This window comes from Oryza brachyantha, chromosome 3 (assembly GCF_000231095.2).
Source record: "Oryza brachyantha chromosome 3, ObraRS2, whole genome shotgun sequence".
Lineage (NCBI taxonomy): Eukaryota > Viridiplantae > Streptophyta > Magnoliopsida > Poales > Poaceae > Oryza > Oryza brachyantha.
Genome location: NC_023165.2, coordinates 12,873,107 through 12,888,507, shown reverse-complemented (window position 1 = coordinate 12,888,507; position 15,401 = coordinate 12,873,107). Strand labels below are relative to the sequence as shown.

The window sequence follows — 15,401 nt, the reverse complement described above, 5'->3', positions numbered from 1 at the left end:
AAAGACTGCTCTTGTGAGAGGTGGTCTCTCTAATAAATGATAAGTTTGTATTTAGGAAAATTGACCAGATCAAAGACATAACGGAACGGAATTTAACATGGAGACACGGAATTTAACGTGGTTTCCTCATAAGAGTTTTCACGTTAAATTTCGTGTCTTCGAAGACTCCAAGTTGAAGAGGAAAAAAACCATGTTAAATCATGTCTCTTAATCTATTATCCTAACAAGGGCTAATGACCACTAGTAAAGACTACTCTTGTGAGAGGTGTGGTCTGTCTAATAAATGATAAGTTTGTAATATTGCAGCTAATGAACACTACTAGTGTTCTATTGGATTAACTCGTGCAGCCATCTGATGGTGGATGACCAGAGAGACCAGAAGAGGGTCAAGCGTAGCATTGCATGTGATCTTTGGTCTTCCTGTCTTCCATGTCTTGCTGCCCCACACTGTCCATTGATGGACGTGGTGCCCCCTTTCTCTCGGATGACAAGTTGACAACAGAGCTCTGGCATTATCTTCTGAATCAATTTAACCTGTCGATAAAAAGTTAAAAACTACTCCAAGGAATTCATTCTTGCATCACATTTCTTCATGGATTGCTCCAGATTGCAGTAAACTTTCCAGTAGTTGGAATTCCCAAGGAATTTACATCCCAACCAGGAATCACAGTAGCACCCAACAATCTGTATGGTATAAACATTTTATTACTCTGCCAGAACAGTGTGTATATACAGTCTTTCTGCTGATCATATATAAAAGCAAGAATTGTTTCCTTATCAGAGCAGAAAACACTGTGCTCTGATGGTGATCCATAATGGCTATGCAATACACTGTTGCAATTTTGTCTGCTGAACATCACCTTTTCTTTTTCCTTGGCTCATTATGCAGAAGTGCATTTCACTTTCAAATGATTAGCTTATTGATCGTACTATGTCTTTGTTCTAGCGACAATCATTAGTGGGACATTTTGCACGCACTTGAAACTTGTTGAACTCAGCCTGCTGGTGCAGGCTCATTGTCTATTGACTGAATTATGTCATGCGATTTTTTTTAAAAATTCTGTTCTAGATTTCTTCAGACTGTAGGTGATGACCACAAAACATCACCCTAGCTACACCACAGGCGTGTTCTTCTGATATATTTGATGCAGCTCCTACAGTTGTGCAGTTTCTTTTCTTCTGATATATATTGGTGCAGACCTTCCTTACTGTACATGCGTCAACTGCATCTGTATAAGATCACAGAATCTCTAACCAGAATCCTATACCCGGTGCCAATGCAAAGCCTGAATGCCGTAACCGGAAGAAAGAAAGAACAAAAAGCTTCTCTTCTGCTCATGGCCAATGTGTAACGCAAGCATATGCATGTCGACGGCACTTGCACACAGTGTTACCGAAACCGTTTTCCCACGAAAACCACAGCACCGCGCTCCCACGGATCCCACGGATCCCGCAAGATAACTGCAAAAACCGCAACAAATTTAAAAACAAAAAATTTGAATTCAAAACCGCGCGGTAAACGCAGTTACCGTGCGGTTTTGCACGGTTACCGCGCGGTAAGTATGTGCTAAAACAGCGCACGAGAACGGCGGAACCGTGGTTTCCCGTGCAGTTTTTGTAGCCGAAACCACGGTTACCACGAGAAAACCGCGGGTGTGATGTCAAATGCAAAAAAGACATTAAAAAATCTTAAAAAATACATGAAAAATAGAAAAACATTTTGTGATTTGTGAGTTGTGACATAGGAAAAATAGGAAAATAGAACATGTTTTAGGGAAAACAAGAAAATTTTCATATGACCTTTTCTAAATTCTTAATATTGCAATATACAAACATACACCGTCATATGACTCATATCACCATTCATCAAATAATTCACACCAATAACAAGTAACAACTTTATTTTGATTGTTGCGTCACAACCATAACTACTACCAATTATTACTAATGTGCACGTATAATTTTTCTCCATACATATTTTTCATATATCCATCGTTGTATATTTGTATTTTAACATTATGTACCCTAGTGTCTAGTGTAAATTAATAATGACTTAACAACGAAATATTCTTAACCATCTTCCTATGAAATATTATTTGCAATAGGCTATTTTATAATTTTGTTTCCCGAAATTCTTGTTTATGATTTTTAATTACACTGAAAATACATTTTTTTCATAAATTTCTTTGAAAAAACTACACTATATATCAACATATACAACATATATTTTTTTTATTAAATTTCCTTAAATTTTTTAAATTTTTCTTAAATTTAAACTCGGTTACCGTGGCTTATCGAAACCGTGGACGGTTCCGTGGTTTCGGTAACCCTGCTTGCGCATAAGGATGGCACAATTATTTGCCCCTGCCATAAATTTGCCGTGAGCAATGCAACCAGGAAAAGCTCACAGTGTAAAACTGTAAAGAATATGCATGCTTGTGCTTGCTAGGAGTACCTACTGAAGAGAAGAAGTAGTGTGCAAGGGGCTGACCTGACATGACTGCACAGCAGCACAAGCATAGGCACCTGTGTTGAAATTTTGTTAAGTTGATCAGTCAAGACTCAAGACTGAAGAACAGGATGCAGAGATATCTGAAGAATGAACAGGAAGAGGAAAAAGATAGCTTCTGCAAATCATTTTTTTTAAAAAAGAGATTATACAGTGCTCTCTGTGGCAGTAGAAATCAATATAGCCAGTTTATTTTTTTTTATATAATCCAATCGAGCATATTTATTTATACTAAAACTTTAACTACCGGTGGTAAGAGATATCACCATAGTCCATAAATGGACTCAAATCATTGATTTAGTTCTGCTTGACTGCTATAAGCCTATAGTGTCATGAACATCTTTTGCTTTTATCCTGGTTCGTGCATTTTAGTGCAAGTTTGTTAGCGTCGAAAGCATGGTTTGTTCATGCTTAGTGTGCTTGCCTTCTTATGTTAGGAGTCAGGACAGGAAGGTTATTAAAGGAAATGTGTTTCTGAGCATGCCAAGCCAGCCAGTACACGAATAGCAGCAATATAGCCTGCAGCAAAGTGTCATCTGAGGCATTCGCATTGCAGGTTTCGAATCAGAGCAAGAACAGCTGCATCACGTAGACTTGGAGAATTATATTCCAGATGCACCATGTAGAATGGTATTATAGACAAGGCATGCATCATATGCCACATATTTATCATTACCAGCAGCAACTGACAGCAAAAAGGTATAGGTGGGCGGAATATATATACTCCAGATGATAAACAATTTTAACCGACCAGCTTGGGGGTGATTGTTTAGATTTTTCATTAAAAAAATCAAATTACATATTTACAAATAAAAAATAATATGTGAATAAAACTTTTATATACATATTTTTAGCGATCTAAAATTCAAGGTTAGAAAATTAAATTATATGAAAAAAAAACCTCCACAAGCAAGTTTGAAGATTCAATTGTTGGCTTATAAGCAAGCAAAGATGGGGTGGGGTGCTTGCTTGCCCCCCCCCCCCCCCCTCCCCAAAAAAAAAGATGCTCTATGGGATGCATCAGGGTCTAAATTATGGACTAAAACTGATTGCAAAACCCTGAAACTTCGAGTTTTGTACACAGAAGGAATGTAGAGTCCAGCAACAATTCAAATTGGAACAGTAAAATTGAACCAAAATATGATCGAAATGTAACAAAATAACTCAAACCGACGAAAACGTGAGCCCAGCACAGCCCAAGACGGAGACAGATGGGATGGAAATGGGCCCTCCTATCCCAACCGAAAGAAGGCCCGGTCCGTTAGGCTGTGACCCGGAATACGTGTCCCGCACACGAAAGTGTACCTCTCAAAATCCCCCGCGGGGCCCCACCTGTCAGCCCCAAGCCGCTAGAAACATCCACCCCCCTTCTGCTCCGCCTCTCGCGTCTCGCCCGCACCGCACCGCACCGCACAATCCATTCCCTCCTACCTCGCGCCCCACCCCCACCGCCGCGCCGCGCGGCCCAAACCCTAGAACTCCATCCACGCGCGCGGTCGAGCCGCAGCCTCCCATCCCATCCCTCCATCCCTCCCGGTGTCGATTGATTCTCCCTGCCACTCCTCTCCAATCCATCCATCCATCCATCCTCCTCCTCCTCCTCGGCTTCCTTTCCGCGAGATTTTTCTATCTGGGGGAATTTGTTTTTTCTGTGGTGCCGTTTTTTTGTTGTTGTTTGTTTCAGGAGCGCGTGGCGGCGGAGGGGGTTCGCGGCGGCTGGTAAGAGGAAATCATCTCTTGCTCCTCCTCCCATAGTGCGTGAGGTTGCGGTGGGATATTTTTTAGGGTTCGTGTTTTTTTTTTTTGATCTGACTGGTTTGCGTGTTTCCTCGGCTAGGGTTTTAGCGTCTCCGTGAAGGGTGGGTGGCACTCCGTCCCCTGACGCTTGGTCTCTCTGCGCCGGGTTGTCTGGTGAGTGCTCCCCATCGATGCTGTTAACGCGATTTGTTCGATGTTAGGATCCAGCGCCCGGCACTGGGCGTTGGAGTGGTGTAATGGTATAGGAGTGAACGATGTACTACTCTCGAACTCGTGTATGAATTACTATGTTGGTATTATGAATCTGGCCATCTTGTTATCTTATTTATAGCATTTGGTGAATGACTGGTTCATTTGTTCTGTCAAATAGAAGAATGCTAGCAATATTCTGTAGAAATAGCACTAAGAACACACGATTTGGTGAATAACATTGATGTGTCGCTGACATGTATCCCCTCGTATTAGATGTTGCTTTTTTTGCCTTGTACATGTTTTCAATTTGTCCTAGCACGTCATTAACAAATACTATTGGGCTTTTTTTATTGATTTCTTCCTGTTGCAGCTACAATGTCATCATACCCTGTGCTAAACAACCGTCCTATTGATCAATGGAGAGTTACTGATCTGAAGGACGAACTCCGTAAGAGGAGGCTCCCTGTTAAAGGATTAAAAGATGAACTTGTGAGGCGACTCTTTGATTCAATTCAGAGCGAAAAGGCAGTTGAAGAAGCCAATGAACATGTCGAAGTGAATCCAGCAGCTAACGAGGCACCTGAAATACAGAATGTTCGTCAAGAAGTTCACAAGGAAACTGTGGTTCAAGTAACCGAGGAAGCTGCACCTCCTATAACAGACATTAGTCAGCCACTCACAGTTTCAGCTGTCGAAGACCCCCCTGAGGTTAATGTGGTGGCAACCTATGAAGCTCCTGTAAGTGAGGCCCCAACAACCAAACCAGAAGAGCCGCAATCAATTGCAGGAGATTTTTCCACAGTGCAAAAGGAGCATCTTCATTCTGAAAGTAATGCTGAACCTTTTGTTGAGGCACCACAAGATGATGGCACCAACAAAACAATTGATGCCCATGATATGACCAGTGCTGATGTAGAGTCAGACATGACCTCGTCTGATGTCAAGACAGATGCTACTGAAGCCGGCAAAGTTCAACATCAAACAGTATCAGCAACTGTGGATGCCATCCCAACAGATGCTGATCCTATGGATACTGATGCTGCAACGGAGAAGATGGTTCTGAATGATTTAAGTGAAAATACTTCAATGTATGATGAAGAGCGCAAAGATTCTGAGCTCACAAATGAGGACGGCAAGCCCATCACACCAAAACCAAATGATCAGGTACCTGAGGTTAGCCCAGATTTAGGGTCTCCAATTAAGTGTGAGTCAATTTCTAGCGATGATATATCAACTAATAAACAGAATAATATAAAGGATAATTTGAATGCTAATAATTTTGATTTAGAACTAGAGGCTAAGCCAGAGATGGTAAAACCATCTTCTGGCATTACTTCCATAGGTGGAGATTTGCAGCCATTGGATGATGACAAAGAGCTGGATAAAAACCAGTCATCTTTGGAATACATAGATTCCACGGCTAATGTGGATGAAGGCGGCTCTCCAGAGAAACTAAATTTAGACAGGAGTTCAGGTGATGAGTCAATGGAGGAGGATGTCATGGAGGTTAAGCAAGTTGAATCCAACATTAAATCTGAAGGAAACACTGAGCTTAGCTCAGATCATGTGAAGGAGGTGTCCCTCCCTGATTCTGTTGTGGACGGTTCCTCTGTTGATACAAAAGAAGTTATAGCTGAAGAAAAGACAGCAGCTTCAACTGAAAAGAGGAAACTCGAAGGTTCATTTCCTGACATTCCCTTTATGGTTCTCAAAAAAGAAGTTATCCTGTTAACTTGGTTTTATCAGGTTTATCTCTTGAATCGGACTGTCCTTGCCATTATTGCTGTGTTCAAAGCTGCATGAATTTTTATTAGGTTTTCTTTGTTCTGTAGTACCTTGCAGTCATGGAAATAAACAGTATTTTTAAAGATTTTCGCATCAATAGTCTGTAGGTAAATTTGTTTTTCATCTATAGCAAATATAAGTGTTATTCCATCTTTGACATTATAGTCTATATGCAGAGTGTTTTGATGTCTGCAAAGAAATCACATTCTTTCCTCTGTAGTTATATTTTGCTGAGCATAATATTTTAATCAACATGAATTTTGGTTGTTACACAGACTGTTATGCCCCTCCTGTTTTCTTTTATGCTTATGCTTATAAGCCAAAATTTGAGTTTTAGAACATAAATTTTGAGTTAATTTTGGTTTTTTTTCATTGTAGTTTATTTTTCAGTCTTTGCTTTTGGATGCTAAGAACATGTATATAAAAGTTTTACACACAAATTATTTCTTAATTGTTAATAAGCTGTTTTGCTTATGCTTATTAAAAGCAAACTGATGAGGCTGTATTACTTTTATACTGTTGTACTCCCTCCCATTTTTTTTTTATATGACGTTGTTTAGTTCAATTTTGAACTAACCAACGTCATATATTTAAACATGGAGGGAGTACTTGATTTCATTCATCTCATATGCTATTTGTTGTTATTAAAAGAGTTAACTGAAACTTGTAAATGTTATATAATGTTATGTAATTTTGTTGCTAAATTGTGTGATTTGTTTTTTTTTTTGGTTGAGTGTTGCTTTTCATATGTGAAGTGTTTATCCTGATTGTCAGTGAAATAAAGTAATAAGATCATTTTGTCATTTCTGGTTTCGAATTTATGGCTGATTTTTGTTTTAATATGTGCTGGGTGCAGCTGAAGAAACTATTGCACCTGCTGAACCAATCAAACGCCAGCGTCGGTGGACGGCAGATGGTGCCAAAGTTCCAGAGAGACAGCCATTAAGTCACAGTGGTTCTGATGCCCCTAAGGAAAATTTTCAACCTGCATTAAGACGATCTTTTGGCAGGTCTGATTCAACAGCTAGTGAAGATTCCCCAAAGGAGCGTGTTGGTGAGTCCTCCAATATTTTCTGATCCTGTCCACAAATCTATATACTCAAATTTCAAAATGTAAGGCCTATTTTGTTTTGTTAGGACAAGGCTTTGACGAAAGATTGATCTATTAATATATCACTTATGTCACACAAAAAGATAATCGTGCGAAAGTATTTTCCAATACGAATCTAATAACATAAATTTTAACTCATAAAAATTATATTCCAATAGACTAATGTTTGGTTAAACTGTTGTCCTAACAAAACAAAATATCCCTATATTTTGAAATGGAGGGAGAATTTCATTAGCTACAATACTTCAATTTAACTTATTTCCTTTGTTTTGGCTTGCAGTACCACCCCCTCAGAATCCTGCAACAACTTCCTTAAGGATCGATCGATTTGTAAGACCATTTACCCTGAAGGCTGTGCAAGAACTTCTTGGTAAAACTGGTTCTGTTTGTAGTTTCTGGATGGATCATATCAAGACCCACTGCTATGTTACGGTATGTTTTTCCTTGCTATTGAAAACATACAATTGTTCTTACTTTATTGCTTATTGTATCATCTTGAATTGCAAAAACACACTCCTGACTACCCGAGTGACCACACAGGAATCTTCTCGAACCCTTATTGTTACATAGCATTGCCAAAATGTGTTTAATCATGGGTATGATGGATCATCTTGACATGTGAATAATCAAATTGTTACCCAGTAATATATTATCATGATATTATGTACTATGTAGTCTGTACCAGATCAATTTCATTCTAATTTGGCATTTGAAGTAATTGTGTGGATTGGTTGTGTTTTAAAAATACACTCAGTGGCCACTGGATGTAAGCTAGGTTGTGTTGTTGCATTGACGTTGTCTACATTGCCTCCATCTTGCAGTATTCATCATTGGAGGAAGCTGTGGCTACTCGGGATGCTGTCTACAATTTGCAGTGGCCCCCAAACAATGGGAATCGTTTGGTTGCTGAATTTGTTGACCCCCAGGAAGTTAAGCTCAAGCTTGAGCCTCCTCCCCCAGCGGCGACTCCAACTAGCCCTGCTACACCCTTTCAACAGGCTCAGACTAATCAAAACGTGCCTCGTCAAGCTGCTGCACCAAGGGAGAACTTGCCACCTCCACCGCCCCTTACTAAGCCTCCTACCACTGACCCAGGATCAACAAGGGAGAGGCTTCCACCCACCCCTAAGAAGCAGCCAGAACCTCCTGTTGTGACACTTGATGATCTCTTCAGGAAGACACAGTCTTCTCCAAGGATTTATTACCTGCCTTTATCAGAAGAGGAGGTGGCAGCCAAGCTTGCCTCACAGGGCAAAGGCAAGAGAGAATGAGGGGGCTGTAGCCTCTTTTCTTTTCGCCGCCCCCATACAGGGATGTGTCGCGGTATGTACTATAGGTTATTTTGTCATGTGCGCACTTTCAGGTTGTAGTGCCAAGAGCCTGAGATATTGTTCTTCCCCTTTTCCAGGAATATATGGTATACCGTGGCTCGACGGCTGGCTGCTGCAGTTCATTCGAAATAACAGGGGTGGCGACTGCTGTTAGGTATTTTGCTGCAGGAGAGTAGGTGTAGGTCTGTCATGTTAAAAAGGCTAGTGTAGAAGCAGCAAATGTATTTTCTACAGAAGAATGTCTTTTGTTCTATCACCATTTAGTGTGTTCAGTCTTAACTCGAGTTACTTGGATGTTGGAACGTCTTGAGTGTCTGACGTCTCTGAGATTGTGGTTTATTTAATCAATCGAGTATGTTTGCGACTTGAGACGCCTGTTTAATTTAATTGCTAGGGTGGTTAGTGTAGATTCGGTTATTGTTGCATTGGCCATTTTGCTCAGTAAATGCTCACCTGGCTGGGATGTGCGTCGTCAGAGGTCTTTTGCTGCTTGTACTGATACCTGATAGGTGTGTTCTACTTCTAACACATGCTTTCTTGGCCTACTTTGGTGTCCTTGGCATTACTATACACCCCAATAACCGCTTATGCATGCCATTTTATCTAGCTGCTTATCAGCTAAATCCATGTTCGATGAATCCCGCAATTAAATCAGTCTTTATTTTGTAGTGTAGTAATAGTATCTTCTTCCACAAACATAGTTTACTTAGAATAATTAAAATGTTTTCACCGTAGTAATACTAATGCATATGCATGCGAACAAACGTGGTTTAATTAGAATAATTCGAATGCTTTCACCGTAGTAATGCATGTGAGACGGAGACAGAGATCAACATGCGGTGAAATCTCTAGCCTAGTGAGATCAAGAGATCAATCCCCACCGCCGGCGAACATCGCCCTGGTCATCATCGTTGCCGAGAACGTCGAAGGTGCAGGCCGGCATAAACAGCGGGCAAGACAATGCCGGCGAACGCCACCTCCGCTCATGCGCATGCTAATACCGTCGTAGGTGCAGCAGCGTCTGCATCCTTGAAGAAAGTTTCCTCTTCTGCCTGCACCGGCGCCGCCAATTGGAGAGCTCACCAAAGACACGTTGTTTCGCCTGCTCGGGGTAAAGCCAATCCATATGTTTTTAAATAAAAAATATTTTATATATATTTTTAGCGATCTAAAATTCATGGTTGAAAAATAAGATATGATGAAGAAACCCTAAAATCTACTTTAAATTTAAAGCTAAAAATAATAATAATAAAAGGACTCGCAGCAGTCTGCCAACATAGGGTTGTAGGGCCCGAAAAATCGGCCAAGGCTAACCGTGTTTAGGCCATCTGCCCATATGATTCAGGTGATAACTAGAGAATAATTTAGTCTATTAGGTCAAAATTTCTACTTCTTGTTATTGATTTATCTACAGCTTCGAGTCTGCAAGAATTCTTTTAAAAAAATGGAAAACTGAATTATGAAAATAGGACGTAAATAAAAAAAATACTCCGGATTGTGGATCGGGGTATTGAACCCGACGTGAATCGAACACGCAACCTTCTGATCTGGAGTCAGACGCGCTACCATTGCGCCACGGATCCGGACATGATTACAGATTCATGTATCCAATTTGTTTTGTGGAATTGTCGAGTGCATCCGGCCCAAAATATGAAATTGCTCAAAGAGAAAAGACGGGAGCATAAATAAGTATCAAGTGACTGATTTTTTAATTCATCTATCACAATTTATTCTCATGGCTACCTTTTCTTTATTTGTAAAGGTGAAGCATAGAACTTCAAGCCTAAAATGAAAAGTTATATTTTGACGTTGAACACACACTAATATAGGAAAAACATGGCAAAGTTATGCAGAAAAATATATCTAGCTTAATCCAGAACATATAGAACATAAAGAATCTAAAAGCTCCAGTGAGGAAATAGCAAAGCCGCACCATTTTGAATTGTGCAAGTTTAAATTATTACAAGCAATGTGAAAGTCAAAGGCAACTGACAAATGACAAAAGAAAATCAAGCGATGGATAAATAGAAAGATTAGGAAAAGAGTAAAGTATACGATTGGTACCTAAACTTATTCCCCTGTGTCATATAGATCCCAACACTCATAAATTCATATTTAGATCACAGAACTTGTTAAAGTGTTCCATTTGATACCAAACCACTATGGGCACTCTAAAACCGTACATAGTGTTGATGTGGTATGCCACCTCATACTTTATGTTGTTTTTGACACTAATGTACAAGAATAGAAAACGTGAAAAATGATGGAAAAAAAGAGGAAAATGAGAGCAGAAGGAGAAGGGGGATAAAAAAGAAAGGAAGGTAAAAACAAAAAGAAATTATCTAAGTATGCCCAAATTGTCAATTACTGTAGAGTTAGTTTTTTTGAATAGTAAGGTAGAGGAGACTCTACCTTGTTGCCATTTCATTGATAAAATGGGGTGGTGTTACAAGTAGAAATTAGGGGTGAGAAGGAGAAGAAGAAGAGAGCTGTACAAAAAGGAGAAAAAAGAGCAAACAACGCTAAAAAAGATTTGGTTCTGGTTCTTGTTCTTGGTCTCGATTCTGACCCTGATCTTGGTTTTGATTTCCCTTAGTGATGTTGATTTAGCCATTGTCTCAGTTTTTCTTTGGTCGACGTGTTGGCTCGATTGCTCCATAGTTCTAGGGTCTCTTTTGTCTGACGAAGTACAATAGATGTTTGTTCTGTTTGGTGCTCAAAAATCCTGCAGGTTCTTGATTTCCAAAGCGTATACGCACATGCTGCAAACCAGATTGGTTCTATTCCTTTGAGGCTGTTGTTGCCGGCTATGACTTGCTCCAGAAAGTGGCTTATCGAGCTTGATTTGTTTGCTAAATTCGAGAGGTGCAGCTTTTCCCAGAGCTGAGTTGCTATTTTGTATCTGAGAATGATGTGGTCGCAGTTTCCAGAGCTAGGCATAAGTCGCAGTGTGGGTTGTTGTCCCATTTCTTCTTTGTCATATTTGCCTTGGTGTTTAATCTGTCTTTGAAGGATAGCCATAAGAACATTCTGCAGGTGTTGGGTATGGTTCTTATCCAGATGTAACTAGCTGGGATCCAAAGTGTACCTTGATATGTCATCATTTGGTATAAACTGCTCGTGGTAATTTCTGCAGTGGGGTATAGCATTTCTCTGTTGTCTAATAGTGTTCCATTGGGATTATAATTTTTGATAATTAGTTTCAGTTCCTCCAATTCTTGTTGGGCTTGGGCTGATAGGTTTGGGTGCAAGATGATGTTCCACGTCTGGTCTTGGAATTGTGATTGTACTGTGTACTCTTTATCTTGGGCAAATGAGAATAGAGTTGGGAAGGTAGTCATGAACCGAGCTGTTGTCCAGTTATCTTTCCAGAACAAAATTGTGTTGCCATTCCCTAGCTTTGTTTTTGTAACTGGGATCAGCTTATTGATGTTTGATCTTATGAGGTTCCAGCTGGGGGTGTCATTTGTTTTTGGTTGGGTGGGGATGCTGTTCTGAATATATTGTTCCCTAAACCATTTTCCTGCATGTTTGTCCAGCCCGTTGATGATTTGGTTGCCTGCTTTCATAAGAAGGGCAAGGTTATGTATCCTAATATCTTTGATTCCTAGTCCTTCATGTGTTTTGGGTAGTACAACTGTTTCCCAATTTACTAGGCACTGCCCCCCTTTAATTGTTTTTTCGCCTTTCCATAAGAAGGCTCTTCTGAGTTTGTCAACTGCTTCAATGGATTTTTCTGGCCATCGGCAGCAGGCCATGTAGTAGGTTGGTATTGCTGATATTACCGAGTTTATCATTGTGATGCGTCCACCAATTGACAGAGGAAGCCAACCAGCCAACATTTTGTCTATCTTTGATATAACTGGCATTAGCATGTTATGGGAGATTTTTGTTCTTGCTAGTGGCAGACCCAGTTAGTTGCACGGTAAAGTACTTATTGGACACTGGAGTATCTGTGCTGCCCTTTCTATCTCAGCTGCATTTAGGTGGATGGGCACTAGGGTGCTTTTATGATAATTGATTTTTAGTCCCGAGAACACTGCGAAGGAGTCTAAAAGTTGTTTAGTTATCGTTGCTTGCTGAATGTCACCTTTGATGAGCAGTAATGTATCATCTGCATATTGGATAATTGGTGGTGGTCCTTGTGCATCTAGGGGGTGAGTCAGGGAAGCATCTTGGTAGGCTTTTTGCATTATTTTTTGCAGTACATCAGCAATGAGTATAAATAGGTATGGTGACAAAGGATCGTCTTGTCGTACCCCCTCTTATACTGAATTGGGTTGCCTACTAAGCCATTGATTGTTATCTGTGCTCTTCCTGAGAACAGTAGTGTCTTTATTCATTCTATCCATTTTGTTGGGAACCTTCTCTGATGTAGGACTTGTAGTAGTGCCTTCCAGCTAACCGTATCAAAGGCTTTATGAAAGTCTAGTTTGAGCAATAGCATTGGTTTTTTTTCTTTTGATTGCGTACTGAACCATTTCAAAAGCTAGCATGAAGTTTTCAGTGATTGACCTATTTTTGATGAAACCTGACTGCATTGGGTCAACCAACTTTGCAATTTACGTTTGCAGTCTATTTGCTAATACTTTGCTCAGAAGCTTGGGTAAGCTATGGAGCAGGGAAATAGGTCTGAAGTCCTTTATCTCAGTCGGTGTTGCTTTCTTTGGTAGTAGAGTTAGTGATGATGCCATGTCAGTGTTTGTTTATCCTGCCGTGTCAGTGACAAATGAAATTGCAGTGGGCTCATCATAGTTTGGACCAGGATAACACACTCACACTAATAAGTTATGTGATCTACATATGTATTTTGATAGTACGAGAACCTAGATGACACATGTAAAACAATTTAGAAAATATAAACTTTTGGAGTTTTAATTCTTCACACCCCTGCCTAACTTTTGACATTACTCTCATGTTTTTTAAAGACTACGAGTATATAATACTTGAGATATTTGTAATCTAAACATGAAAAGGGTGAGGAAAAAATGCCAAAGCCCAATATCTTTCGCAAGGGAAAAGCTATATGTCGGGTTCTTCTGCCTACCTTGGGGATACGGGATCCGATACACGATTCCACCCGATGTGCAATCGGTTCATTTGATGTGTCCATGTTCTCTCCTTCAACCACGGCATAGTACCTTTAAACTTTGTTCGGTTAATCACTGTGACGGGAGGATTCAAGAGAATTAGAAAGGGATTTATTTCACACCTATTGTGGTGTGGAATTATTCCCCCTTAATCCTCTCCAATCCCTCTCTTGAGGAATAACCAAACAAGGCCCTAGTGAGTTGCGACTTAAAAAAAACCGTGTAATTAGGACTAGTTTGGCTAAGCGAGAACGAATTCAAACAAAAAAAAATGAGTCTAATTAGATATCAAGCCTGTTATCGATAGACCAAAACATATTAGGTCTAGCTAGTATCTGATTCTGATAGTTATCATGCGCGTAACTAGACATCAGATCATCTATTACTCATGTATACTGTGCCCGGTACATGTCAGTTACAAGTACTAGCCAGCCAGCAACAAATTGAGAGCACTTTACACCGTCTGTGGACCATGGCCCAACAATGACGAGTGCCCATCCCTGTTAACCACGTCCACGAGCCGTGGATTAATAGATCTCATGTGGTGTTGCCATGGCTGCATCCATCACCGGCGTCCCATGCGTGCATCACTACACCCAGCAACTGAACTGAGCAACATGCATGATGCTCCGCCGCGCTGCAGAGACGACGGCCATGCCGACGGCGGTCGTGTCGTCTGAGACCGGCGGCCGGCGCGCGGCTCCGTGGGCGCACGACGGAGCCTACGAAGGAGGGATCGAGATCCTCTGTCCCTAGAATTATTATACATTTGTGACCAATCCACCTTGGGTTATGGGTCCGCCTAGCGATCAAATATTTAAAAATTTTAATTCCATCAATTAAATCTGTTTACTATCGTTGGATGGTAATCTGAAGGCGTATACACAAGTTTCCCTCTCCAGTCTCCCATGCACTATGTGCGTGTTTAGTGCGTGTTTAATAGAAGAAAACAAAAATCAAAAGTGCAGGGGTATTGGTTTCATATGTCAATGAAAGTCACGTGAGTTTGACAACAGATCAACAAACCTGATCCACTGAGGGTACGTTTGTTCGCAACGTCCTCGACGAGCACCGATCATACAAAATGTCGCTTTAGATTTGAGATTTTAATCACACAAGAATCAGCAAATCCGTATTACGATGTCACGCGATCCATATGTGGCCGGCGAGCTTGTCATGCGCAACAAGCGGCTTGGGATGCCGGAGTTCCGCTTCCTCCTCCGCCTCATCTCCAGCGCGGGGATCCCCACCTGAATAACCAAATAACATAAATAAACGAAGCCATGTCACAAGGTATAGAAGACCATAGCATGGCGGAAGGCATTAAGAAATTGAAGAAAAAGATACAGGAAAGTTTACAAGTCGAAAGGTTGTGATCCTGTTCCAAGCTTGTCACAGGCAGAGTTTCCACGCTTGAGCGCTGGCTTGAACGTCGGTAGTCTTTGCACCCAAATATTAACAACATCTAGTCCTGTTGCTAATGGTTGATGGATGGACGGTAGCTGATTGTTAAAAATGACGTTGTTTCTGTGATTCCAGAGCAACCAAAAGCAGAGAGCAAAAAACACTCTGCAGTGCTTGGTCGGCAGCTTTGTCGGCCGTGTAATTTCGTACATCTTATTCAT

General features: G+C 40.6%; 1 protein-coding gene and 1 non-coding gene across 4 annotated transcripts; one reads left to right on the top strand and one right to left on the bottom strand.

Moving 5' to 3' along the window:
* The first annotated feature begins 3,905 nt into the window (after window positions 1–3,905).
* LOC102705892 (fibrous sheath CABYR-binding protein-like) lies at window positions 3,906–9,093 on the top strand. 3 transcript variants are annotated; one of them, XM_015835504.2, is made up of 7 exons: window positions 3,906–4,228; window positions 4,347–4,420; window positions 4,830–6,137; window positions 7,101–7,298; window positions 7,636–7,787; window positions 8,177–8,678; window positions 8,764–9,093. In XM_015835504.2, exons 3-6 carry the CDS (start codon window positions 4,835–4,837, stop codon window positions 8,624–8,626), a joined length of 2,103 nt encoding a protein of 700 aa, XP_015690990.1. In that variant the 5' UTR covers window positions 3,906–4,228; window positions 4,347–4,420; window positions 4,830–4,834; the 3' UTR covers window positions 8,627–8,678; window positions 8,764–9,093. The 3 variants fall into 3 exon arrangements, with proteins under 3 accessions (XP_015690990.1, XP_015690989.1, XP_015690991.1); XM_015835503.2 differs by having other exon boundaries at window positions 3,906–4,263; XM_015835505.2 differs by having other exon boundaries at window positions 3,906–4,272.
* Window positions 9,094–10,197: 1,104 nt separating this feature from the next.
* Window positions 10,198–10,269, bottom strand: TRNAW-CCA. Its single transcript has one exon. It is a non-coding gene; the product is annotated as a tRNA-Trp (tRNA).
* Window positions 10,270–15,401: the final 5,132 nt, after the last annotated feature.

Coding starts and splice junctions, on each gene's coding strand:
- LOC102705892 (XM_015835504.2), top strand. CDS start 4,835: ATGTCATCATACCCTGTGCTAAACAACCGTCCTATTGATCAATGGAGA. Junction 6,138..7,100: donor TGAAAAGAGGAAACTCGAAG/GTTCATTTCCTG, acceptor TGCTGGGTGCAG/CTGAAGAAACTATTGCACCT. Junction 7,299..7,635: donor TTCCCCAAAGGAGCGTGTTG/GTGAGTCCTCCA, acceptor TTTGGCTTGCAG/TACCACCCCCTCAGAATCCT.